Source organism: Chiloscyllium plagiosum, unplaced genomic scaffold (assembly GCF_037043375.1).
Source record: "Chiloscyllium plagiosum isolate Xiang-an unplaced genomic scaffold, Cpla_swu_hap1 HiC_scaffold_36, whole genome shotgun sequence".
In the NCBI taxonomy this organism is placed as follows: Eukaryota; Metazoa; Chordata; class Chondrichthyes; order Orectolobiformes; family Hemiscylliidae; genus Chiloscyllium; species Chiloscyllium plagiosum.
The window spans coordinates 5840352-5865909 of record NW_028270174.1 but is presented as its reverse complement, the minus strand read 5'-3'; the positions used below and the strand labels follow the sequence as shown (position 1 = coordinate 5865909).

The window sequence follows — 25558 nt, the reverse complement described above, 5'->3', positions numbered from 1 at the left end:
AGAGAGCGCGAGAGAGCGCGAGAGAGCGCGAGAGAGCGCGAGAGCGGGCGAGAGCGGGCGTGAGAGCGGGCGGGAGAGAGGGCGGGAGAGAGGGCGGGAGAGAGGGCGGGAGAGAGGGCGGGAGAGAGGGCGGGAGAGAGGGCGGGAGAGAGAGGGCGGGCGAGAGAGGGCGGGCGAGAGAGGGCGGGCGAGAGAGGGCGGGCGAGAGAGGGCGGGCGAGAGAGTGAGTAAGAGAGTGAGTAAAAGTGAGTAAGAGAGTGAGTAAGAGAGTGAGAGAGAGAGAACGAGAGAGAACGAGAGAGAACGAGAGAGAACGAGAGAGCGCGAGAGAGCGCGAGAGAGCGCGAGAGAGCGCGAGAGAGCGCGAGAGAGCGCGAGAGAGCGCGAGAGAGCGCGAGAGAGCGCGAGAGAGCGCGAGAGAGCGCGAGAGAGAGCGAGTGAGTAAGAGAGTGAGCAAGAGAGTGAGCAAGAGAGTGAGCAAGAGAGTGAGCAAGAGAGTGAGCAAGAGAGTGAGCAAGAGAGTGAGCAAGAGAGTGAGCAAGAGAGTGAGCAAGAGAGTGAATAAGAGAGAGAGTAAGAGAGAGAGCAAGAGAGAGAGAGAGAGAGAGAGAGAGAACGAGAGAGAACGAGAGAGAACGAGAGAGCACGAGAGAGCGCGAGAGAGCGCGAGAGAGCGAGAAAGAGAGAGCGAGTGAGTAAGAGAGTGAGTAAGAGAGTGAGTAAGAGAGTGAGTAAGAGAGTGAGTAAGAGAGTGAGTAAGAGAGTGAGTAAGAGAGTGAGAGAGCGAGCGAGAAAGAGAGTGGGAGAGCGCGAGAGCGCGAGAGCGCGAGAGCGCGAGAGCGCGAGAGAGCGCGAGAGCGCGAGAGCGCGAGTGCGAGAGCGCGAGAGAGCGAGAGAGCGAGAGAGCGCGAGCGGGCCAGCGAGAGCAAGAGCGCGAGAGCGCGAGAGAGCGCGAGAGCGCGAGAGCGCGAGTGCGAGAGCGCGAGAGAGCGAGAGAGCGAGAGAGCGCGAGCGGGCCAGCGAGAGCAAGAGCGCGAGAGCGCGAGAGCGAGTTCGCGAGCGAGAGAGCGCGAGAGCGCGAGAGCGAGCGGGCGAGCGAGAGCAAGAGCGCGAGAGCGGGCGCGAGAGCGGGCGCGAGAGCGGGCGCGAGAGCGGGCGCGAGAGCGGGCGCGAGAGCGGGCGCGAGAGCGGGCGCGAGAGCGGGCGCGAGAGCGGGCGGGAGAGCGGGCGCGAGAGCGGGCGGGAGAGAGGGCGGGAGAGAGGGCGGGAGAGAGGGCGGGAGAGAGGGCGGGAGAGAGGGCGGGAGAGAGGGCGGGAGAGAGGGCGGGAGAGAGGGCGGGAGAGAGGGCGGGAGAGAGGGCGGGAGAGAGGGCGGGAGAGAGGGCGGGAGAGAGGGCGGGAGAGAGGGCGGGAGAGAGGGCGGGAGAGAGGGCGGGAGAGAGGGCGGGAGAGAGGGCGGGAGAGAGGGGGGAGAGAGGGGGGAGAGAGGGGGGAGAGAGGGGGGGAGAGAGGGGGGGAGAGAGGGGGGGAGAGGGGGGGGGAGAGAGGGGGGGAGAGAGGGGGGGAGAGAGGGCGGGAGAGAGGGCGGGAGAGAGGGCGGGAGAGAGGGAGCGAGAGAGGGAGCGAGAGAGCTAGAGCAAGAGAGCGAGCGAGAAAGAGAGCGGGAGAGAGAGAGCGGGAGAGAGAGCGCGGGAGCGCGAGCGGGAGCGCGAGCGAACGTGAGAACGTGAGAACGTGAGAACGTGAGAGCGAGAGCGAGAGCGAGAGCGAGAGCGAGAGCGAGAGCGAGCGAGAGAGAGCGAGAGAGAGCGAGAGAGAGCGAGAGAGAGCGAGAGAGAGCGAGAGAGAGCGAGAGAGAGCGCGAGAGCGAGTGAGCGAGTGCGAGAGAGCGAGTGCGAGAGAGCGAGTGCGAGAGAGCGAGTGCGAGAGAGCGAGTGCGAGAGAGCGAGTGCGAGAGAGCGAGTGCGAGAGAGCGAGAGCGAGAGCGAGCAAGAGATCGAGCCAGAGAGAGATCGAGAGAGAGAGATCGAGAGAGAGAGATCGAGAGAGAGAGAGCGAGAGAGAGAGCGAGAGAGAGAGCGAGAGAGAGAGCGAGAGAGAGAGCGAGAGAGAGCGAGAGAGAGAGCGAGAGAGAGAGCGAGAGAGAGAGCGAGAGAGAGAGCGAGAGAGAGAGCGAGAGAGAGAGCGAGAGAGAGCGTGAGAGAGTGTGAGAGAGCGTGAGAGAGCGTGAGAGAGCGTGAGAGAGCGAGAGAGCGAGAGCAAGAGAGCGAGCGAGAAAGAGAGTGGGAGAGAGAGCGCGGGAGCGCGGGAGCGGGGAGCGCGGGAGCGGGGAGCGCGGGAGCGGGGAGCGCGGGAGCGGGGAGCGCGGGAGCGGGGAGCGCGGGAGCGGGGAGCGCGGGAGCGCGAGCGGGCGAGCGAGAGAGCGCGAGAGAGCGCGAGAGAGCGCGAGAGCGGGCGCGAGAGCGGGCGCGAGAACGGGCGCGAGAACGGGCGCGAGAACGGGCGCGAGAACGGGCGCGAGAACGGGCGCGAGAGAGGGCGGGAGAGAGGGCGGGAGAGAGGGCGGGAGAGAGGGCGGGAGAGAGGGCGGGAGAGAGGGCGGGAGAGAGGGCGGGAGAGAGGGCGGGAGAGAGGGCGGGAGAGAGGGCGAGAGAGCGAGAGAGCAAGAGAGCAAGAGCGAGTGAGAAAGAGAGCGCGAGAGCGCGCGGGAGAGCGCGAGAGGGCGCGAGAGGGCGCAAGAGGGCGCAAGAGGGCGCGAGAGGGCGCGAGAGGGCGCGAGAGGGCGCGAGAGGGCGCGAGAGGGCGGGCGCGAGAGGGCGGGCGCGAGAGAGCGGGCGCGAGAGAGCGGGCGCGAGAGAGCGGGCGCGAGAGAGCGGGCGCGAGAGAGCGGGCGTGAGAGAGCGGGCGTGAGAGAGCGGGCGTGAGAGAGCGGGCGTGAGAGAGCGGGCGTGAGAGAGCGGGGCGTGAGAGAGCGGGCGTGAGAGAGGGGGGAGAGGGCGGGGAGAGAGGGGGGAGAGAGGGGCGGGAGAGAGGGGGGAGAGAGGGCGGGAGAGAGAGGGCGGGAGAGGAGGGCGGGGAGAGAGGGCGGGAGAGAGGAGTGCGGAGAGAGGGCGAGGACGAGAGGGCGGGAGAGAGAGGGCGGGAGAGAGGGCGAGAGAGCGAGCGAGTGCGAGGGCGAGAGAGCGGGCGAGCGAGTGAACGAGTGAGAAAGAGAGCGAGAGAGAGCGAGAGAGAGCGAGAGAGAGCGAGAGAGAGCGAGAGAGAGCGAGAGAGAGCGAGAGAGAGCGAGAGAGAGCGAGAGCAAGAGCGAGAGCGAGCGAGAGCGAGAGCGAGAGCGAGAGCGAGCGAGAGCGAGAGCGAGAGAGAGCGAGAGCGAGAGAGAGCGAGAGCGAGAGAGAGCGAGAGCGAGAGCGAGAGAGAGCGAGAGCGAGAGCGAGAGAGAGCGAGAGCGAGAGCGAGAGCGAGAGAGAGCGAGAGCGAGAGAGAGCGAGAGCGAGAGAGAGCGAGAGCGAGAGAGAGCGAGAGCGAGAGAGAGCGAGAGCGAGAGCGAGAGAGAGCGAGAGCGAGAGAGCAAGAGAGCAAGAGAGCAAGAGCGAGTGAGAAAGAGAGCGCGAGAGCGCGGGAGAGCGCGGGAGAGCGCGTGAGGGCGCGAGAGGGCGTGAGCGGGCGTGAGAGAGCGGGCGTGAGAGAGCGGGCGTGAGAGAGCGGGCGTGAGAGAGCGGGCGTGAGAGAGCGGGCGTGAGAGAGCGGGCGTGAGAGAGCGGGCGTGAGAGAGCGGGCGTGAGAGAGCGGGCGTGAGAGAGCGGGCGTGAGAGAGCGGGCGTGAGAGAGCGGGCGGGAGAGAGGGCGGGAGAGAGGGCGGGAGAGAGGGCGGGAGAGAGGGCGGGAGAGAGGGCGGGAGAGAGGGCGGGAGAGAGGGCGGGAGAGAGGGCGGGAGAGAGGGCGAGAGCGCGGGCGAGAGAGCGGGCGAGAGAGCGGGCGAGAGAGCGGGCGAGCGAGTGAACGAGTGAGAAAGAGTGGGAGAGAGCGAGAGAGAGTGGGAGAGAGCGAGAGAGAGCGGGAGAGAGCGAGAGCGAGAGCGAGAGCGAGAGAGAGCGAGAGCGAGAGCGAGAGCGAGAGCGAGAGCGAGAGCGAGAGAGAGAGCAAGAGAGCAAGAGAGCAAGAGAGCAAGAGCGAGTGAGAAAGAGAGCGCGAGAGCGCACGAGAGCGCGCGGGAGAGCGCGGGAGAGCGCGGGAGAGCGCGGGAGAGCGCGGGAGAGCGCGGGAGAGCGCGGGAGAGCGCGGGAGAGCGCGGGAGAGCGCGAGAGAGCGCGAGAGAGCGCGAGAGAGCGCGAGAGGGCGCGAGAGGGCGCGAGAGGGCGCGAGAGCGCGGGCGGGAGAGAGGGCGGGAGAGCGGGCGTGAGAGAGCGGGCGTGAGAGAGCGGGCGTGAGAGAGCGGGCGTGAGAGAGCGGGCGTGAGAGAGCGGGCGTGAGAGAGCGGGCGTGAGAGAGCGGGCGTGAGAGAGCGGGCGTGAGAGAGCGGGCGTGAGAGCGAGCGGGAGAGAGAGGGCGTGAGAGAGCGGGAGAGAGAGGGCGGGAGAGAGAGGGCGGGAGAGAGGGCGGGAGAGAGGGCGGGAGAGAGGGCGGGAGAGAGGGCGGGAGAGCGGGCGGGAGAGCGGGCGGGAGAGCGGGCGGGAGAGCGGGCGGGAGAGCGGGCGGGAGAGCGGGCGGGAGAGCGGGCGGGAGAGCGGGCGAGCGAGTGAACGAGTGAGAAAGAGAGTGGGAGAGAGCGAGAGAGAGTGGGAGAGAGCGAGAGAGAGTGGGAGAGAGCGAGAGAGAGTGGGAGAGAGCGAGAGAGAGTGGGAGAGAGCGAGAGAGAGCGAGAGAGAGCGAGAGCGAGAGAGAGCGAGAGCGAGAGAGAACGAGAGAGAACGAGAGCGAGAGAGAGCGAGAGAGAGCGAGAGAGAGCGAGAGAGAGCGAGAGAGAGCGAGAGAGAGCGAGAGAGAGCGAGAGAGAGCGAGAGAGAGCGAGAGAGCGAGAGAGAGCGAGAGAGAGCGAGAGAGAGCGAGAGAGAGCGAGAGAGAGCGAGAGCGAGAGAGAGCGAGAGCGAGAGCGAGAGAGAGCGAGAGCGAGCGCGAGAGAGCGAGAGCGCGAGAGAGCGAGAGCGAGCGAGAGCGAGCGAGAGCGAGCGAGAGCGAGAGAGAGCGAGAGAGAGCGAGAGAGAGCGAGAGAGAGCGAGAGAGAGCGAGAGAGAGCGAGAGAGAGCGAGAGAGAGCGAGAGAGAGCGAGAGAGAGCGAGAGAGAGCGAGAGCAAGAGCGAGAGCAAGAGCGAGAGCGAGAGCGAGAGCAAGAGAGTGCGAGAGAGCGAGTGCGAGAGAGCGAGTGCGAGAGAGCGAGTGCGAGAGAGCGAGTGCGAGAGAGCGAGTGCGAGAGCGCGAGTGCGAGAGAGCGAGTGCGAGAGCGCGAGTGCGAGAGAGCGAGTGCGAGAGAGCGAGTGCGAGAGAGCGAGTGCGAGAGCGCGAGTGCGAGAGCGCGAGTGCGAGAGCGCGAGAGAGCGAGCGCGAGAGAGCGAGCGCGAGAGAGCGAGCGCGAGAGAGCGAGTGCGAGAGAGCGAGTGCGAGAGAGCGAGTGCGAGAGAGCGAGAGAGCGAGCAAGAGAGCGCGAGCGAGTAAGAGAGTGAGTAAGAGAGCGAGAGCGCGAGAGCGCGAGAGAGCGAGAGAGCGAGAGAGCGAGAGAGCGAGAGAGCGAGAGAGCGAGCGAGAGCGAGCGAGCGAGAGCGAGCGAGCGAGCGAGAGAGAGCGAGAGAGAGCGAGCGAGAGAGAGCGAGCGAGAGAGAGCGAGCGAGAGAGAGCGAGCGAGCGAGAGCGAGCGAGAGAGAGCGAGCGAGCGAGAGCGAGCGAGAGAGAGCGAGCAAGAGAGAGCGAGCAAGAGAGAGCGAGCAAGAGAGAGCGAGCAAGAGAGAGCGAGCAAGAGAGAGCGAGCAAGTAAGAGAGCGAGAGCGAGAGCGAGAGCGAGAGCGAGCGAGAAAGAGAGTGGGGGAGAGCGGGAGAGCGGGAGAGCGGGAGAGCGGGAGAGCGGGAGAGCGCGAGAGCGGGAGCGCGAGTGCGAGAGAGAGCAAGAGCGAGAGCGAGAGCAAGAGCGAGAGCAAGAGCGAGCGAGAAAGATAGTGGGAGAGAGAGAGCGAGAGCGAGAGTGCGAGTGAGAGAGCGAGAGCGCGAGAGAGTGAGAAAGAGAGTGGGAGAGCGCGAGAGAGCGCGAGTGTCATAAGACAGTTCCTAGGACAGGATGTGGAAATTTCATCCTTTACTCAACTTATATAACCCCTAATTAGACCTTTACTGTAAAGGAGGAGAAAGTGAGGACTGCAGATGCTGGAGATCAGAGTCAAGAGTGTGTTGCTGGAAAAGCAGAGCAGGTCAGGCAGCATCTGAGGAGCAGGAGAGTCAATGAGAACCTTCCTGGTGAAGGGCTTAAGCCTGAAACGTTGATTCTCCTGCTCCTCGGATGCTGCCTAACCTGCTCTGCTTTTCCAGCAACACACTCTTGACTTTACTGTAAAGAAGCATGAACTCAAGAGAGAGCAACTTTTGTACCCCTCTACTTTTTTTGTCTGGTTTAATAATTAAGGGAAAATAAATAGATGCCTAAAGGATAATTAAAGCAATTCACTGTGTGAGTGGTCAGATGATCAGAGCTAAGCTAAGCTGTGAAGGCATGCGAGAGTGTGCAAAACAGATTAATGAGAATGGATGCAGGGATACACAACTTCAGTTACTGAGATAGATTGGAGAATCTGAGGCGGTTTTTCTCCTAGAAGTTTGAAAGGTGTTCAAAACCATGAGGGATCTAGACAGGACAGATGGGGGGTAGCTGTCAGCATTGATAAAAGGTTTGAGAACAAGCTCGGGGACAGGTTTTAGGTAGTTGGCAAAAGCAGCAACAGGACACAAGGAGAAACAGTCTAACGCAGCAAGTGGTCTGGCCTGCACTGCCAGAGAGCACATCGGAGGATGGATCGTTTGAGGCTTTCCAGGAGGAATTGGGTTGTTGTCTGAGAAGGAACAGCCTTCGGAAGGAACATGGGGAAGTGATCATTCAGAAAGCTGGTGCAGCTCAGGAGGGCTGGAGAGGAGATGGCCTAGTGATATTATCACTGCACTGATAATCCAGAGACCCAGATAATGTTCTGGGGACCCAGATTCAAATCCTCCCATGGCAATTGGTGGAACCTGAATTCAATAAAAATCTTGAATTAAGAGTCTAACGGTGGTCGTGAATCCATTGCTGATTGTTGGTAAAACCCGATCTGGTCCACTGATGTCCAAAGGGAAGGAAACTGCCATCTTTACCTGGTCTGGCCGACATGTGAATCCAGACCCACAGCAATGTGGCTGACGTTGCCTCTGGACAATTAGCGATGGGCAATAAATGCTGGCCGAGCCAATGTCCAGCCTCATCCCATGATGATTTTTTTTTAATGGGTTGAATGGCCTCCTTCCACTCTGTGACCCTGCAAAGCTGAGAATGCCTGTGTTTGCATTGCCACTTTGCACAACAGCCTCTCTCAAGGCCTTTCAGTGAGCAAGCACACTGGGGAGGTGTTGCATAACCTTGTCCAGGAGGAGCTGGAGCTGGGATCAAACGGATCTTGTGTTGTGAGAGTGAGAAAATGCTGCTGTCTACAGTCCAAAGTTGGATCAGGCCCAGGCTTCAGAGCAGAAACAAAAACACTGCTTTCCAAGCACCACCCAGTCTCTGAGGAGTGGATGTTTTTCTCTCAATGCCCCAGTTAAAGTGACCTTCAAGAAGGTGCCAGCTGGAATGATGTAACACTGGCACATCATCATCCTTTCACAGAGAAACCACTCATTACAAACTGAACAACAAGGCAAACTTGTATTTTTCCAGTGTCTTTAACACATCAAAACATCCCCCTAGGTGTTTCTCAGGAACAATCAGTAAATAACAGTTAGCAAAAGGGCGCAGCAGTGGAGTGGGGATTTTCCTGGAGCTGGATAACTCAGAGTCCCAGGTTAATGCTCTGGGGACAAGGGCTTGAATCCCACCACAGCAGGTGGTGAAATGTAATTCTATAAAAAAACATGGAATTAGAAATCCAGACTAATGGCAAACACATCACAGAATTGTTATGGTTCAGATAAAAGGCCATTCCGCACATCGTGTCTGCACCAGCTCCCTGAGTAAGGAATGTCATTCTCCAGCCTTTTCCCCAAAACCCTCGACAATGTTTCGATTTCAGTTTTATTCAATGCACTCCTGAATGCCTCAATTCAACTTCCTTCGACACAATTTCCAGGCAGTGTGTTCCAGACCCTAACCACTCGCTGTGTGAAAAAGACCTTTCCCAAATGCACAAGAGACAGCAATGGCCTCGGGGTATTATTAACAGGTGAGCAGTGGAGGAATGTGGAGATTGCTGAAGGTTATGGACCTGGAGGAGATTCCAGAGATAGGGAAGGAATGAATCCACAGAAGTACTCAAAACACAAAGTACAAGACAATATAATAATTCTCACCTGTAATAATGCAATTCCAATAAATATTCCTGCAACCACTGTCAGATTTTCCCCGAGCCATTTCTCAAACTGTCCCACACAACCTTTAGTGTAAATATAATTCCGTTGTTCAGTATCCTGTGATTGAAACAAATGTATTTTAAGTGAATGTCACATGAGGCTCAGTAGCATAAAATCCCAGAGAAAAGTCTGTGGGACCAACATTTAAATATACTCATCCTGAGACTGCTTTGTTCCTGCTACATTTAAGTTGAAGCACTTCTTTATAATATTAATCCAAACATGTATCTCTCACCGACTGTCCTAATACAACAAAAATACTGCAGATGCTGAAAGTCTGAAACAGAAACAGAAATTGCTGGAGGAACTCAGCAGGCCTGGCAGTACCTGGGGAGAAAGAGACACAGTTAAGGTTTCGAGTCCTGTGACCCTTCTTCAGAACTGATAGTAAATGGAAATGATGGTATTTGTGCTGAAGATGGGGAATGAGGGTGGGGGTACAGTAAGCAGTAGTCTCCTCTACATTGGGGTGATGAAATGCACACTGTGTGACTGCTTTGTGGAACACATACATTCTATCTGCAAAAATGGCCCCAAACATCCAGGTGCCTTCACTTCAACACACCCTCCTGTTCCCTGGCCAACATCTCTGTCTCAGGCTTGCAGTGCTCCAGTGAAGCTCAGCGCAAGCTGCAAGAACAGCACCTCATTTTCCACTTGAGGACCCTTCTGAACTCTGTATTGAATTCAATAACTTGAGGGCCTGAGCACCTTCCACCATGTCCTTTACCCAGCCTCACACCCCCAGCCCTGTCATTACATGGAGCTGCTCCCAGCACAGCCAAACCATTCTCACCCACTCATCGTCCCCATTACCAGCTTTTCTACTTCCCTGGCTCACCACCAATCATTGGGTGGCATGGTGGCACAGTGGTTAGCACTGCTGCCTCACAGCGCCAGAGACCTGGGTTCAATTCCTGCCTCAGGCAACTGTCTGTGTAGAGTTTGCACATTCCCCCCGTGTCTGCGTGGGTTTCCTCCGGGTGCTCCAGTTTCCTCCCACAGTCACAAAGATGTGCAGGTCAGGTGAATTGGCCATACTAAATTGCCCGTAGTGTCTGGTGAAGGGGTAAATGTAGGGGAATGGGTCTGGGTGGGTTGTTCTTCAGAGGGTCGGTGTGGACTTGTTGGGCTGAAGGGCCTGTTACCACACTAATTAATCTAATCTGATCTAATCCCTTTGCTTGCCTATCTAACTCTCTCACGGGGCTCCATCTCCACCTATCCACTCACCCATTTTCTTTCCCCCTTCCTCTGTCATCAACATATATACCACCATTTCCTTGCTACTATCAGTTCTGAACAAGAGTCACTGTATTAGAAATACTAACTTTGTTTTTCTCTCTCCAGAGATGCTGCCAGACCTATTGGAGTTTCTCCAGTATTCTGTTTCGGTTTCTAATTGAGTTAAGTTACATATCAGTCATGAGTTCACCGAATGGCAGAGCAGTGTGGGCTCTTCCTGTACCAATGATCCCAGCAGGAAAGTGATGACAAATAGTTTCTCATGTCAACCCTCGCTCTGTGGAAAACATGCTCGTCTCTAAGTCAAAGGTTGTGTCGTTAAAACCCCACTCCAGAAAGAGGACAGTCCCAGTGCAGTACCAAGGGAGCACAGTATCATGGGAGGTGCTGTCATTCACACGGGAAGTTCCAGCACAGCTCTCACTGCCCCTTTCAGCAACTGCAAGTGACCCCTTGGCCCGACTCTGAAGAGGAGCAAGGAAACGCTCATCAGTGCCTTGGCCCAACGTCCATCCCTCAAATAATCTCACAAAACAGATAACCTGATCATTGCTATTGGTGGGAGCTTGCTGTGCACAAATTGGCCATCCCACTTTCTACACTGTAACAGTGATCACACAATGCAATAGGATTTCATGGGCTGTAAATGCTTTGCAACATTCCATGGGTATGAAAGGTGCTACTGAAATGTAGATCTTTCTTTCAAGCAGGCAGGAAGCTTTAGCCCTTCTTCAGTTTGAACAAAAATACATTCCTCTAACATGAGGTCTTCCAAAAAGGGCACATTCTGAAAATGGGACAAAATTGATGAAAGAGGTAAGGTGGATTTGATTTTACTTCATGAACTGCAGGATATCCAGATTGACTACAGTAGTGTCAATGAGTTGGAAGTGGATTGAGATGACTGGCAGGATTCAGAGCAAGAATGTAAGATCCAGGAGCAGGAGTAGGCCATCTGATAGTGGTCATTAGACAGGCATATGGATGAGAATGGAATAGTGTAGGTTAGATGGGCTTCAGATTGGTTTCACAGGTCAGTGCAACATTGAGGGCTGAAGGGTCTGGACTGCACGGTCATGTTCTACGTTCTAAAACTGCACACAGTGCTCCAGGTGTGGCCTCACCATCACCCTGTACAGGTGCAACATAACCTCCCTGCTTTTAAACTCAATCCTTTTAGCATTGAAGGATAAAATTCCCTTTGCCTTCCTAATTACTTGTACCGGAGAAAGTGAGGTCTGCAGATGCTGGAGATCAGAGCTGAAAATGTGTTGCTGGAAAAGCGCAGCAGGTCAGGCAGCATCCAGGGAACAGGAGAATCGACGTTTCGGGCATAAGCCCTTCTTCAGGAATGAGGAAAGTTTGTCCAGCAGGCTAAGATAAAAGGTTGGGAGGAGGGACTTGGGGGAGGGGCGTCGGAAATGTGATAGGTGGAAAGAGGTCAAGGTGAGGGTGATAGGTCAGACTGGGGTGGGGGCGGAGAGGTCAGGAAGAAGATTGCAGGTTAGGAAGGCGGTGCTGAATTCGATGGATTTGACTGAGACAAGGTGGGGGGAGGGAAATGAGGAAACTGGTGAAATCAGAGTTCATCCCTTGTGGTTGGAGGGTTCCTAGGCGGAAGATGAGGCGCTCTTCCTCCAACCGTCGTGTTGTTGTGGTCTGGCGATGGAGGAGTCCAAAGACCTCGTGGGAGCACGAGGCGGCGCCGATACAGTCACGAGGAGGTTGAACAGTTCATCCACTTCACCAACACCTTCCACCCTGACCTCAAATTCACCTGGACAGTCTCAGATTCCTCCCTCCCCTTCCTCGACCTTTCTATTTCTATCTCAGGCGACCGAATCAACACGGACATCTACTACAAACCAACCGACTCCCACAGCTACCGGGACTACACCTCCTCCCACCCTGCCCCCTGTAAAAACCCCATCCCATTCTCCCAATTCCTTCGTATCCGCCGCATCTGCTCCCAGGAGGAGCAGTTCCAAAACCGTACAACCCTCATGGCCTCCTTCTTCAAGGACCGCAATTTCCCCCCCGACGTGGTCGACGATGCCCTCCACCGCATCTCTTCCACTTCCCGCTCCTCCGCCCTTGAGACCCGCCCCTCCAACCGCCACCAGGACAGAACCCCACTGGTCCTCACCTACCACCCCACCAATCTCCATGTACAACGCATCATCCGCCGTCATTTCCGCCACCTCCAAACGGACCCCACCACCAAGGATATATTTCCCTCCCCTCCCCTATCAGCATTCCATAAAGACCACTCCCTCCGTGACTCCCTCGTCAGATCCACACCCCCCACCAACCCAACCTCCACTCCCGGCACCTTCCCCTGCAACCGCAGGAGGTGCAAGACTTGCGCCCACACTTCCCCCCTCACCTCCCTCCAAGGCCCCAAAGGAAACTTCCATATCCACCACAGATTCACCTGCACCTCCACACACATCATCTATTGCATCCTCTGCACCCGATATGGCCTCCTCTATATTGGGGAGACAGGCCGGCTACTTGCGGAGCGTTTCAGAGAACACCTCTGGGACACCCGGACCAACCAACCCAACCACCCTGTGGCTCAACACTTTAACTCCCCCTCCCACTCCACCAAGGATATGCAGGTCTTTGGACTCCTCCATTGCCAGACCACAACAACACGACGGTTGGAGGAAGAGCGCCTCATCTTCCGCCTAGGAACCCTCCAACCACAAGGGATGAACTCGGATTTCACCAGTTTCCTCATTTCCCCTCCCCCCATCTTGTCTCAGTCAAATCCATCGAATTCAGCACCGCCTTCCTAACCTGCAATCTTCTTCCTGACCTCTCCGCCCCCACCCCAGTCTGACCTATCACCCTCACCTTGACCTCTCACCCTCACCTTGACCTCCTTCCACCTATCACATTCCCGATGCCCCTCCCCCAAGTCCCTCCTCCCTACCTTTTATCTTAGCCTGCTTGGCACACTTTCCTCATTCCTGAAGAAGGGCTTATGCCCGAAACGTCGATTCTCCTGTTCCCTGGATGCTGCCTGACCTGCTGCGCTTTTCCAGCAACACATTTTCAGCTAATTACTTGTACCTGCAGACCAACTCTGTGATTCATGCACAAGGACATCCAGATCCCTCTGCATAGCAGCATGCTGCAAACTTTTACCATTCAAGTAATAGTCCTTTTTACTCCTATCAAAATGGGTGATTCACATTTATTCACATTTATTCCATCTGCCAGACCTTTGCCCACTCAAAGCATTTATGTTCCTCTGCAGAGTTTCCCAGTCCTCCGCATACTTTGCTCTGCCACTCATCTTAGTGTCATCTGCAAACTTTGACACCCTATACATGGTCCCCAACTCCAAATGCTCAGCCTATTTTACAGCAGGCAGACTGTATTCACTGAGCGGAGTCTTTCTGAACAATGTACTACAGCCAACAGTCTCAGAGGCTACTTAAACAGAGGCTGGCTAGCTATAGCAAATAGAACTCACTGCCGATACTACAGTAACTGCATAAAACCTATCCAGCAAAATACAATGCATCCAGAATAGTTAAACGCTGGTAATAAGGTGTTGAAAAACCAATCCCCATCACCTGGACCGGTGGACAAGACCTCACTGTCTCTTTGTTGGCACAGTATTAGGGTTCCACTGTATGTTGCCAACCAAACATCTACACACTAAATGATTCATATGCAAAGAAAGCCAAAATTAAACTTAAAAGCTTATTTAATTTTTTTAGCATCAAGTTCCTTTTAATTGTTGGTTCTTACCACTTTCAGTCTGACATCGTAACCACACTGAGTGTTAATGACATCCTCCTGGAGAAAAAAAACAATAATATTGAAACATTAACTGTTAGCAAACAGTAGCGTTCCCACGTGGATTAAGTAACAGTTTCTGCTTATATAAAACCTGATGTATAATTTTATTATGTTCAATTTAAATTTTGTGTATTGTGTTATAAAGCGGAGACAGCTTTTAGCCTTTATATTTTGGAAAGAGATATTCTTTGGAGCTTGGTGTAATGGACTCTGGAGACCTGTCTGTTTTAATTCACCTTTAATGATCTTTTACCACCTGCACAGTGAAGGGAGGGGGATTTGTTGTTGGGGCATTTTAAAACAGGTGCAAACAAAACTGTGCTACTACCAACGAGAATATTGGTCTATTTCTGAGCACGTGCCAGAGTGAAAGCTAAAGTATTAAAACTCTCTCGTAAGAAACCCAACCAAAGTGTTGAAAACTGGGCTTACGGAACTTGTGTTTGTTTCAAAGTTAAAGTAATAATAGGTTTAGTTTGTTTAGGTGTCTCAGAGAGATCCCAGCTGAAGAAAAAATGAATCCAGTAAAGCACAAAATCATACTCGAAGGGAATTGGTTGCAGTTGTGTTGAGGTAAGGAGCCTTGATATTACAACTGTGACAACTGTTCCCTTGGGTTGTGGAGTTTGTAAGGATATTGATGGGTTAATAGGTATAATGAGAGTTCCAATCCCTTGCTGGTGTTTGCAATTAAAGGTTTCCAACCTTTTGTCTCGTGTAGTATAGCTCATGCTTTTTCCTTGTTTAATTTAAATTTTATTCTTTATTCAAAATATACTGGCAGCTCTTGCATATGTTTTCAGTGACTGACCTCCACAGATGGGGAAGAAAACTAGGTTAGGGTTTATCAAGTAAGGTTTCAGACCCTGGGTCCAACTTGTCCAGTGTTAACACCAGCTGGGATTATAACAATATAAACAAACACATTATGGATCACTTCTCCCTGTTGGTAAAGGGGATGTGATATTTTCATCCATTTGACCATCCAATGTTGAATTTGCAGGGAAAAAAAATTTACTTTTCTATGGCACCTTTCATGATCTCAGGATTTCCCATAGCTCCTACATGGCCAATGAAGTACTTTATTTAGTTCGAGTCATTGCTGCAGAGTAGGAACTGTGTTAGCCAAATTGCACACAGCAAGATCCCAGAAACAGCAATGTGATGATGGCCAGATAATCACTCTTAGTGACGTAGTTAGGGATAAATGTTATCCAGGACCTTTTCTACGAGAAGAACAGTAATTTACTGTGCTGCCTCACCGTGGGATCCTTGGTACAGCAAGAAAAGGGCACTCCACACCGTTCCCGACTTGTATTGCTCTCTGTACAATTGAAGTAAATATTCAGATTCCAATCATCTGCATTATGGGCACCACAGCATTCCCACTGGAGTTATAGAAATAGAGAATCATTAACATAGGCTCAAAACTCACTATTGTGACAATGCAAGATAAAAACTATAAATAGTCAGTGCTTGTGGAGTCATAAAATATTACAGCATGGAAAGAGGTTCTTCGGCCCATTGAGTCCATACTGGTAATCAAGCACCTATCTACTCACATCCTATTTCCCAGTACTTGGTCCATAGCCTTTCAAGCCATGCCATGTCCTCTTGGTGAATGAAATTCTCATTAAATCCCCTCTAAACCTCCTGATCGTCATCTTAAATCTATGACCCCTCTCAGGGGTAAAGTTTATTCCTATTGACACTGTCTATGACCCTCATAATTTTGTACACCTCAGAGAGACAGAGACAGACAGACAGATGGGGAGAGATGGGATGGGAGGGGGGCCGGGGGGGTGGGCAATGAGGGGAAGAGAGAGAGAGACCGAAACGGGGAGAGACCGAGACGGGGAGTTAGAGACAGAGACACTGACAGATAAGACAAGAAACAGAGAATGCAGGAAAGAGCCAGGAAGCAATAAATGGAGTGAAGATGAGAAAGGGAGAAGATAGGACAACAGACAAATCAGTAAGTATAGATTTGCATATAAATTATAATATGGAATCCTGCAGAATTGCACAAGAGATGTTTTTAGCAAATTATAAGTCTTAGGTAATATCTGAAGGTGAAGGGAAACTGCCTGCAATGTGTCAGATACATTTCCTTACTTGGTTTCCAGAAAGTGGTTTCACTTTAAACACAGTCATAAGAACACAAAGAGAACGTTATTCAACCCCTTGAGTCTATACTACCATTCGAGGAGATCAGAGCTGAATGCATTCTTGGGTCCAATTTTATTCATACTCTTGGCTTGCAAAAATCTATTGACCTCTCAAATTAAAAATTACAATTTGACCCAGCTCCTCTCCCTGTGGGGGTGAAAGTTCACACCTGTGTCCCTTGTGCTCGAAAAAGTCTTTCTCACATTCTCTCTTGAATGACCTGGCTCTGATGACAATGATGTGTTATTGCCCTGTTCCCCACCTCAGAATGTTTAATCTCCATCTGTTCCAATTAAACCACCTTGATCCTCATATATTCAAGGGAAAAGAAGCCTCCTTATAATTTAACCTATGTAGGCCTAGTAATATGCTGTAAAACATTTGCTACATTACTTTCAAGGTGATTGAGAATTGACCCAAAGTTATATCAATCTGGAGTTAGCTTCAGTCTTTCCCGAACTGGTTCAGATTGGTTATAGCTAACACTCTGATATCCTCATACCCTGGTAGAATGGACTTACATATTCCTGTGTGAAGTCAATAAGATTTTGGAGATCAATATCATCTCGGTATGCTCTGATATTCTGGTTAATGAAAAGGTTAAGTTGATCCCTGATCCAGTCCTTGAAGACAAATGCCAGGACCCCAGCTGTGAGCTCCAGGAAGAAGATCACTCCGAGGAATACGGAGAACTAGGTTAAGAAACAGAAGAAATGACACAGGTTTAAAAGCTTCTGTACAGATACTGATGCCATCAACTTCCAACAATTGCAACCAAATGACTTTCAAAATAGTAATCCACAGCCAGAGACTTGCCTCATATATACCCCATGCTGCTCTGCATGGCATCTGTTACATTAACAGAATTCCATTTTCTTATTAACCAAAGAGAATTTTTCATTTAAAAATTGAAATGTTTGCTGATGCCATACCTGCAATTTTATGCCAGTTTGTGAAGGATTAAAACAAAAATCCTGGTTTATGAAGAAAGGTCACTGGACCCAAAACATTAACTGTTTCTATCTCCACAGATGGGATTTTCCAGAAATGTCTGATTTTGTTTTTGATTTCTATCATCTGCAGTTCTTTGTTTTTTTTTCTTGAAAATCCTACTGTGGTTAACACTATTTTTTGGAAACTGCATCTCTCACCATTTAGATATTTTTCCTGGCTCCTTAAAACCAGACTTTGCACACCTGCCTTAACATTTTCACCTCTCATTCAGTGTCAATTGCTGTTTGATTACTGCTCCTGTGAAGTGCCAGACATAAGGACATAGAAAAAGCAGGACTAAGTTAGAGGGCCCCTTGAAACCAGTCAGTATGATCATGATTGACCTTTAATCGCATTTTCCACCCCATCCCTGGTTTCCATATCAACCTCAGTCTTAAATATTTTCAATGACTGAGCATTCAAGGACACAGGGTAGATAATTTTAAATATTCGTAAACTTTAGTGAAGCAATCTCTCCTCAACTCAGTTGGAAATAGCCAATCCCTCCATCCTGAAACTGCACTGCGCTTTCTGGGCCCCTCAGTATAAAACCGTCAGCACTTTTTTCCCTATTCAAAAGTGTTCTAATTGAAGAGGCTATCATCGTAGTTAGGATGCTGAGCTTAACTGAAACTACTCCAAGAATTTGAATTATTTGCTTGAAAAAACCCGAGCAGAGACTGTGAATTTAGTTTGATCTCCATTGCAGTGTTACTTGGCGAACAAACAGCATTTAAAATCACATCTGCGGTTTTAAAAAATGAAATGAATTTGAATTTGAGTTACATGTATATATACATGCACAGATTAACATACACCCTTTTTTTAAGGATGTCTACAGTATGGAAGCAGGCCATTCAGTCCATCGAGTCCACACCAACTCCGAAGAGTCCCTATAACCCTATATTCTCCATGGCTAATCCATCTAGCCTGCACAGCCCTGGACTATTTTGTTTTTAGTATAGCCAATCCACCTAATCTTTGGATTGTGGGAGGAAACAGAAGTAGAGGAAATTCACACAGACACAGGGATAATTGCAAACCCCACATAGACAGTAGCCCAAGGCTGGCAGTTTGATTAAAATATCTAGACAGACTGTACAGCTTCCTCACAGTCTCCTTTAATAGTTGACATCGCCATTAATGGGCTTTCAGCATAAACAAATTGATTGGAAATCATTGGTGATTTACTGGTGGTAGTTAACAGATGAAATAATAAACCCACATGTGGTTTGGTGATGGAAGAAAAAACATTCCGTTGTGTGTAAGAGCACTTCTGGATATAAAGCAGAGACTGCATTTCAACCTGTCAGTCTCTTCTAAGTGCGTTATTCTCAAACTGAAAACAGAATTATAAAGTTCCCCTACATCGTGCTGGATACAGAGCACTTTTGGCTTCATTTTACATTGAGATTATGGTTGTGCACTAAGAAAAACTTCATGTAATCTTGAGGAATTGGCACGACTTTGCCAAAGGGAAATCATATTTAACTAAGTTATTAGAAGTCTTTGAAGGAGTAAGTTCTGCAGTCAATATAGATGTAGTCAACTTGGGATTTCCAGAAGGTGTTTGATAAGGTGCCACATCAAAGGCTATGCAGAGAATAAAGCTCATGACACAGGGTGTAACATATCAGCATGAACTGAACTGATGATCGGCTGGCTGGTAGAAATCAGAGAGTATGCTAATTGAGAGCATGTGACAAGGGGACTGCTGGGGCCTGAATGTTTTACAATTGACATCAATGACTTAGATGTTGGGAGTGAAGGCATGGCAGCTAAATTTGCAGATGACACAAAGATCACAAAGATAAGGAAGTTACAGATCAATACAGAGAGGTTGGATGACTGCGCAACAAACAAGTAGATGGAGCACAATGTGAAGTTGTTCATTTTGGCAGGAAGAATAAAAGTATTCCTTAAAAGGAGAAATGCTGAATTCTGAGCTGCAGAGGGATTTAGGTGCGTGAGTCATAACAAGTCAGTACAAAGGTAAAGCATATAATCATGAAGTCTAATGGGATGTAATGTTTTATTATGGGAGTAATTGAAGACATAATTAAGGGTGCCATGCTTCTAGGCAATGGGGAAACCACATCTCAAGTAGTGTGTGCAGTTCTGGTCTCCTTATTTGAGGAGCTTGTGGAGATTATAAACAGGAATGACTGAGTTATTCTTTTATGAGTAAAGGTTGGGCAGGCCAGACTCGTTTCCACTGGAGTTTAGGAGGGCAAGGGATAACTTGTTTGAAGTGTATCGGATCCTGAATAGCCTTGACAAGGAGGAAAAGATTTTTTTTTAAACCCTAAAGAGCTGTAGATGCTGGAAATCACTGGAAATCACTGGAAATCACTGGAAATCACTGGAAATCACTGGAAAAATTGCAGAACAGGCAGCATGTGTGGAGAGAAAGCAGAGTTAACGTTTTGAGTCCAGTAACCCTTTTTCAACTGCTGAGTTTTTCCAGTAATTGCTGCTGTTGAAGGTGGAAAAGATCTTTTTCTCTTGGGAGTCAGTCCAGATTTAAGGGGACACTTATTGAGGGACAGCAACATGAATTGTTTTCTCTCAGGGTTGTGCAGCTTCGGAGCTCTCTGCCTCAGAGGTCAGTGGAGACAAGGTCACGAAATATTTTTTGTGACGGAGGTGGATAGATTCTTAAATAAAACAAAGAACTGCAGGCGCTGGAGAGCAGAAGCAAAAACAGAAAATGCTGGAGAAACTCAACAGGTCTGGCAGTATTTGAGGACAGAAAACAAGATTGACCATTTGAAGTCCAGTGACCCTTCTTTAGAAGAGATGTCTGAAGACTCACTGGACTCAAAATGTCAACTCTCTCTCCACAGATGCTGAGTTTCTCCAGCACTTTGTGGATGGATTCTTGATATGCAGGAGTATCATAGGCTATTGGGGTAAACGGCAATGTGGAATTTGAAACTCCATCAGGTCAGCTAAAATCTTATTGAATAGCGGAACAGGATTGAGGCGCTGAATGTGCTACTTCTGCTCTTCTTTAAGATGTTCATACATATTTAATCCTGAATGTAAAGGACAAGAATGCAAAGATAACTTATCCAGTTATACGTTAAATGCTTGAATTGTGCTACAGCGCTCATGAGTTTACATTCAGTAGGACCAAAACTTTGCAACACTTGAGCTTTAAATTACAACAAAGTGAATAACTGTGGTTAAACTGCTCAGAATCAGTCCACTGCGCTGAGGAGATTCCATTTATTTTAAAAAAATTTTTTCTTTTTTATTAATCCCCACATTACCGCCTAACTGAGGTAGTGCTTATTTTTTCCCCAGCACCCATGTTGTGTGTGTGCAGGTGAGAGACACAGTGAGAGACACAAGGTGCACAAATCTTTATTCGGTTTCCACCACCAGGAAGAAAGGAAACACCCGAGTGGCCAATGACAAGCAGGGCCCTTCACATCAAAGCGCAATGCTGCGTGATCAACCAGTGAAGGGGAGGGCAGGCATTAAAATCCCCTGTTTATTTTTTTCTTTTTTTCTTTATCAAAACAGTGAGGGGGAGGGTAAGGACAGCAGGCCTGTTTATTTATTATTTTTTTTATTTTTTTTTTATATAATCCCCACACTACCACCTAAGTGCGGTAGTGCTTATTTTTTCCCCAGCACCCATGGTGTGTGTGTATACGTGTGAGACTAAGTGAAAGACACAAAGTGCACGAATCTTTATTCAAATTCCACCACCAGGAAGATAGGAAAACACCCGGGTGGCCAGTGACAAACACTGCCCTTCACATCAAAGGGCAGTGCTGTGTGATCAAAACAGTGAAGGGGAGGGTAGGGACTAAATCAAAATAGAGTTGGAGGGAGAAATGATGCACTCCATTCCCTGCAGCGCCCACCTCTCCCTGAACAACTCCAGGGTGTTGTTGGACACCGCGTGCTCCTTCTCCAAGGACACCCGGGCTCTAACGTAACCGCGGAAGAGGGGCAGGCAGTCGGCCCTAACGACCCCCTCCGCGGCCCGCTGCCTGGACCTGTTGATGGCCAGTTTGGCCAGGCCCAGGAGCAGACCCACGAGGAGGTCTTCAGACCTGCCCTCCTTCCTCCGTACCGGGTGCCCAAAGATCAGGAGCATGGGACTGAAGTGCAACCAAAAGCAGAGGAGGTGGTTTTTCAGGAAATCAAAAAGGGAGTGCAAACGCCCACACCCAATATATACATGGTCCACGGACTCCACAGCACCACAGAACAAGCAGTTGGGCTGGGAGTCTGTGAACCACCGCAACCTGCGGTTGCAGGGGACCGCTGTGTGCAGCACCCTCCACCACAGATCCCCGAGAGAAAGGGGGTGGACTCCCGCGTAGAGAGCCCTCCACTGGGGATCCCCACCGCCCGGTGGCAAATGGGCACGCCAAGGCGTGTCCGAACGGTGGATGAGGGAGAAGAGGTGGATGGTGTGCAGCAGCAGTCGATACAGGGCCCTCCTTTTTAGGTCCTTGAAAGAACCTGTTTATTTTGGTCAGCCAGTGCCTCCTGATTGGCACAGATTAACAATCCAAATCAAGGATCTTGTAGTTAACAAGATCCACCTGATTCCAATCACTACACAGTGTCTCTTAATTTTACTTTTTGTCTGTGGGTACATTTCTCCATAATTCAATCTAGTTACAAACTCTGTTAAGATCCCTTTGCAGCACCTGTATTGAATCCAACCAATTTAATTATTCTTCCGAGATTTCCAATCCTGGTTACTCCATATTTCTAAATGTCATGTGATCCCTCAATGTCCATTTTATGAACATTTTGCTCCACCCGAGCAGCCAAGACTGGGCTGTCAGATCTCCCTGGAAACCCCTCTGTTAAGAATACTTGAAATACTTACAAATTTCAACAAGAAGGTGTTCTCTCGCAGAGCCCCAATACATCCTGCAAATCCCAGAATGAACATCACACCTCCGACCACAAGGAATAACCAGACTGGATCGAATCCACCCAGGTCTGTGATTGATGAAATATTGGACAAGACTCCCTTAAAAAAAATGTTAAATACACAGCTCAAACAATATTTGGACACAATTGAAAAAATTATAATCTCAAACTTTCTCATTTCATATCTATTTCAGGAGATAGCGACTGTAAACTGAATTGATAAAGTATCTTACATAAAGTGCATTAAAACAAGAGTCAGTCATACAGCACAGAAATAGACCCTTCGATCCAACCAATCCATGCCAAACATTATCCCAAACTAAACTAATCCCCTCTGCCTGCTCCTGGCCCTTTTCCCTCCAAACCTTGCCTATTCAAGTATCTATCCAAATGTCTTTTAAATTGTACCCACATCTTTCACTTCCTCAGGAAGTTCATTTCACATGTGAACCACCCTCTGTGTAAATGATTTGCCTCTCAAGTCTTTTTTTTAAATCTCTCCCCTTAAAAATATTTTCCTTCGTCTTGAAATCCACCATTCGCGGGAAAAGACAACTACCATTAATTCCATCTATACCTCTCAGTATTTTATAAACTTCTATCAGGTCGTGTCTCAACCTGCTACGCTCCAGGAAAAAATAGTCCCAGCCTATCTAGCCTTTTATAACTCACTCCTTCCATACCCAGCAACATCCTGGTAAATCTCATCTGAACCCTCTTCAGCTTTATAATATCCTTCCAATAACTGGGTGACCAGAACTGGTCACAGTATTCCAGAAGAGGTCTTGCCAAAGTCCTGTACAACCTCAACATGACATCCCAACTCCTATGCTCAAAGGCGAGCATGCCAAATGTCTTTTTAACCCTCCTCTCTGTAAGTGACACAAACATCAAAGAATTATGTATCTACATCCCTAGGTCCCTCTGTTCTACAGCATTAACCAAGACTCTACCGTTAATTGTATGAGCCCTACTCCTGTTTGTTGTATCCAGATGTAATCCCTCACATTTTCCCAGATTGGACTCCACCTGCCATTTTTCAACCCATTGACCCATTGAATCAGGATCCCTTTGTGATCTGAGGAAACATTCTTCACTGTCTACTTTGCCACCAATTTTGGTGTCTGCTGCAAACTTACTAACCATGCCTTTTATACTCTTATTCAAATCATTTATATAAATGACAATTGAAAGAGAACCCAGAACTAATCTCTGTGGGATATCAAGGTCACAGGCTTCCAATCCAAAAAGTAACCCTCCACTATTACTTTCTAACACCTGCCATTAAGCGAAAGCTATGATAACTTATCCAGCTGTAAGTTACACTCCCAAATTGTGTTACAGCACTCATGGGTTTACATTTGGCAGGCACCAAACTTTTGCAACACTCGATCGGTAAGTTACAACAAAGGGCCATAAAGTATGTAACTGTGGCCAAACCGCACGTGAGGATGTGAAATGTCTGGCGAGACCAGTTCAATCTATTCTCTAACCGTGGGTGAGCAAAGATGCCGCTGATTATGTTTCACCAACAACATAACCTGGAGTGAACTAAGTGGGGACCCAGAGGAACCAACTCACTAGCTATTAAGTGACAGACAAGCTGCCTCTTGTATGGGTGACTGATTCATAAAATCGATGAGGCTTCAAAAGCTGAATTGAGTTTACTTAGATTTATAAATGGTGTAGATCATGCACAATTATGACTACATATTCAGCCTGTGATAAATCAATTGTGGTTAATACATGCCAAAGGCCAGTGCTGTCAAGTTGAAAGATTGGACTGCATTTGATGTAATGTGAACACTTCTGAACTTTGTACGATGAAAGGACATAGAGGCACTGCAGAAAGTGAAGATACTTACAAGGGTGATATCAGAATTGAATGATAAATCTCTCAGGATTCTTGAGTGAACTGGAGCTCCTGAGATAGGACTGATAGAAAGAACTGTTTGCCACAGTCATGAAGCCAAGAACGAGGGAATGTGAATGGAATTAAATCGAAAGTCTTTGGGACTTTAGCACGTTTTGTTTTCCTATATGTAGAAAGTTGAGAGTGTGCAGAATATAACAACATCTTATATTTATACAGCATAATGAAAGATCCTGAGGTGCTTGACAGAAGAATTTATAAGATAAAGTACAACACTGAGCCAATACATGACGGACATTAGGTCCGAAAGCAGTGCTTCTTAAGCTCTGTGATGCCGTCTCATGGTTTGAAGATTACTGCGGTCCCTCAGGTGAGGGGAGCCGGGAGTTGGTAGTGGAAACTTGAGAGGATGGGGCAAGCTGGGGGGGGGGGGGGGGGGGGGGGGAGGCGAGGGGCAGCAGGGAATGCGAAACCATTGACATCTCCCTCTGACTGGAGGTTCAGCTGTGATCCTATTGAATGGTGGAGCAGGCTCTAGGGATTGAACAATGTACATCGTTCCCACTTACAGCTCCAAAGATGTTAAAGCAGGACCGCGGCTGTTATAATTCAGTCAGTGCTCCATGTTAGTCACTGCTACCTTCAGGTCCATGACCCCAAGATATCAGCTCACAACTATCATTGGGTCCTGACACCTACTTTGGGAAGTTTAACTCAAAGCTTGGTCCAAGGGGTAAATTGTAAGGGATGTGTTAAAGTAGGGAAGTAAAGAATTAATATTAGAATTAGGTTTATCATCACATGCACTCAACTACAGGAGTATAGTGAAAAGTTTACAATGTTGCCCCTCACGGTACCATCTTAAATACCTTGGTACAAATCTCAGATACAAAATAGAGAAATAAAGAAAATAAGTTACATTACCTCAATGATTCATAGTATAAATTAGGAAATAAGATTAGATTACTTAGTGTGGAAACAGGCCCTTCGGCCCAACAAGTCCACACCGACCCGCCGAAACGCAACCCACACAAACCCATACCCCTACATTTACCCCTTATCTAACACTACGGGCAATTTAGCGTGGCCAATTCACCTGACCTGCACATATTTGGACTGTGTGAGGAAACCGGAGCACCCGGAGGAAACCCACGCAGACACGGGGAGAACGTGCAAACTCCACACAGTCAGTCGCCTGAGGCAGGAATTGAACCCCGGTCTCTGGCGCTGTGAGGCAACAGTGCTAACCACTGTGCCACCGTGCCACCCATAAATAAGAAATAAAGTTAAAAGGATAGACATTACAGTCAGATAAAGAGATTACAGATAAACGTTACATTGCAGTAGATCAGCACAGGGGGCTTCAACACGTGGTCTGACCAGAAGTAGAGACATGCAGGGATTCCACAGATTAGGGTCTGGGCAACTGAAGGTATGGCTATTAATGGAGGGTCAATAGAAGTTGGGGATGTCAGAATTTGAGGAGTGTGGATATTTTGGAAGGTGGTGGGGCTGGAGGAGTTAGAAATTGGGAGGGAGATGACCCCAGAGTGATTTGAAAACAAAGATGAGGATTTTTAAGTCACAACGTTGTTCGCTGGGCCCTAGTGTGGGTCAGTGAGCACAGGGGTAGCAAGGCAACATAGACTTGGTGTTGATGCAAACATCTCATCAACACTGATAGAAAGGGTCAGCTGATGTCTGACAGACAATGGGGGAAGAAACAACTGAGCTAAACATAGGGTGGGGACACAGGATTAGGGTCATTGCTTGTGTAGAATAAACAACAAACAGACTGGTTCATTCATTAAACTAATCCTATTTAAAGTAAAGTCCTCATAAATGTACATGTGAGATTCGGATTTCACTACTTAATGGATAGTCCTATTCGGGGAAGCAGGGAATGAGAAACCAATGACAGTTCCCTCAGAATGGAGGTTCAGCTATGATCCTATTGTCTAGGGACTGAACAGTCTA

General features: G+C 49.7%; 1 protein-coding gene across 2 annotated transcripts in view; it reads right to left on the bottom strand.

Moving 5' to 3' along the window:
• LOC122539507 (tetraspanin-5) overlaps window positions 1–25558 on the bottom strand; it is a 111815-nt gene that overhangs the window by 14056 nt on the left and 72201 nt on the right. For both annotated transcript variants that reach the window (XM_043674447.2, XM_087979912.1), the window contains exons 3-7: window positions 21662–21808; window positions 16329–16499; window positions 14901–15026; window positions 13588–13635; window positions 8518–8634 (exon numbers count right to left, since the gene is read on the bottom strand). In XM_043674447.2, the coding sequence (XP_043530382.1) occupies window positions 8518–8634; window positions 13588–13635; window positions 14901–15026; window positions 16329–16499; window positions 21662–21808 (609 nt within the window). The remainder of the gene's footprint in view (window positions 1–8517; window positions 8635–13587; window positions 13636–14900; window positions 15027–16328; window positions 16500–21661; window positions 21809–25558) is intronic.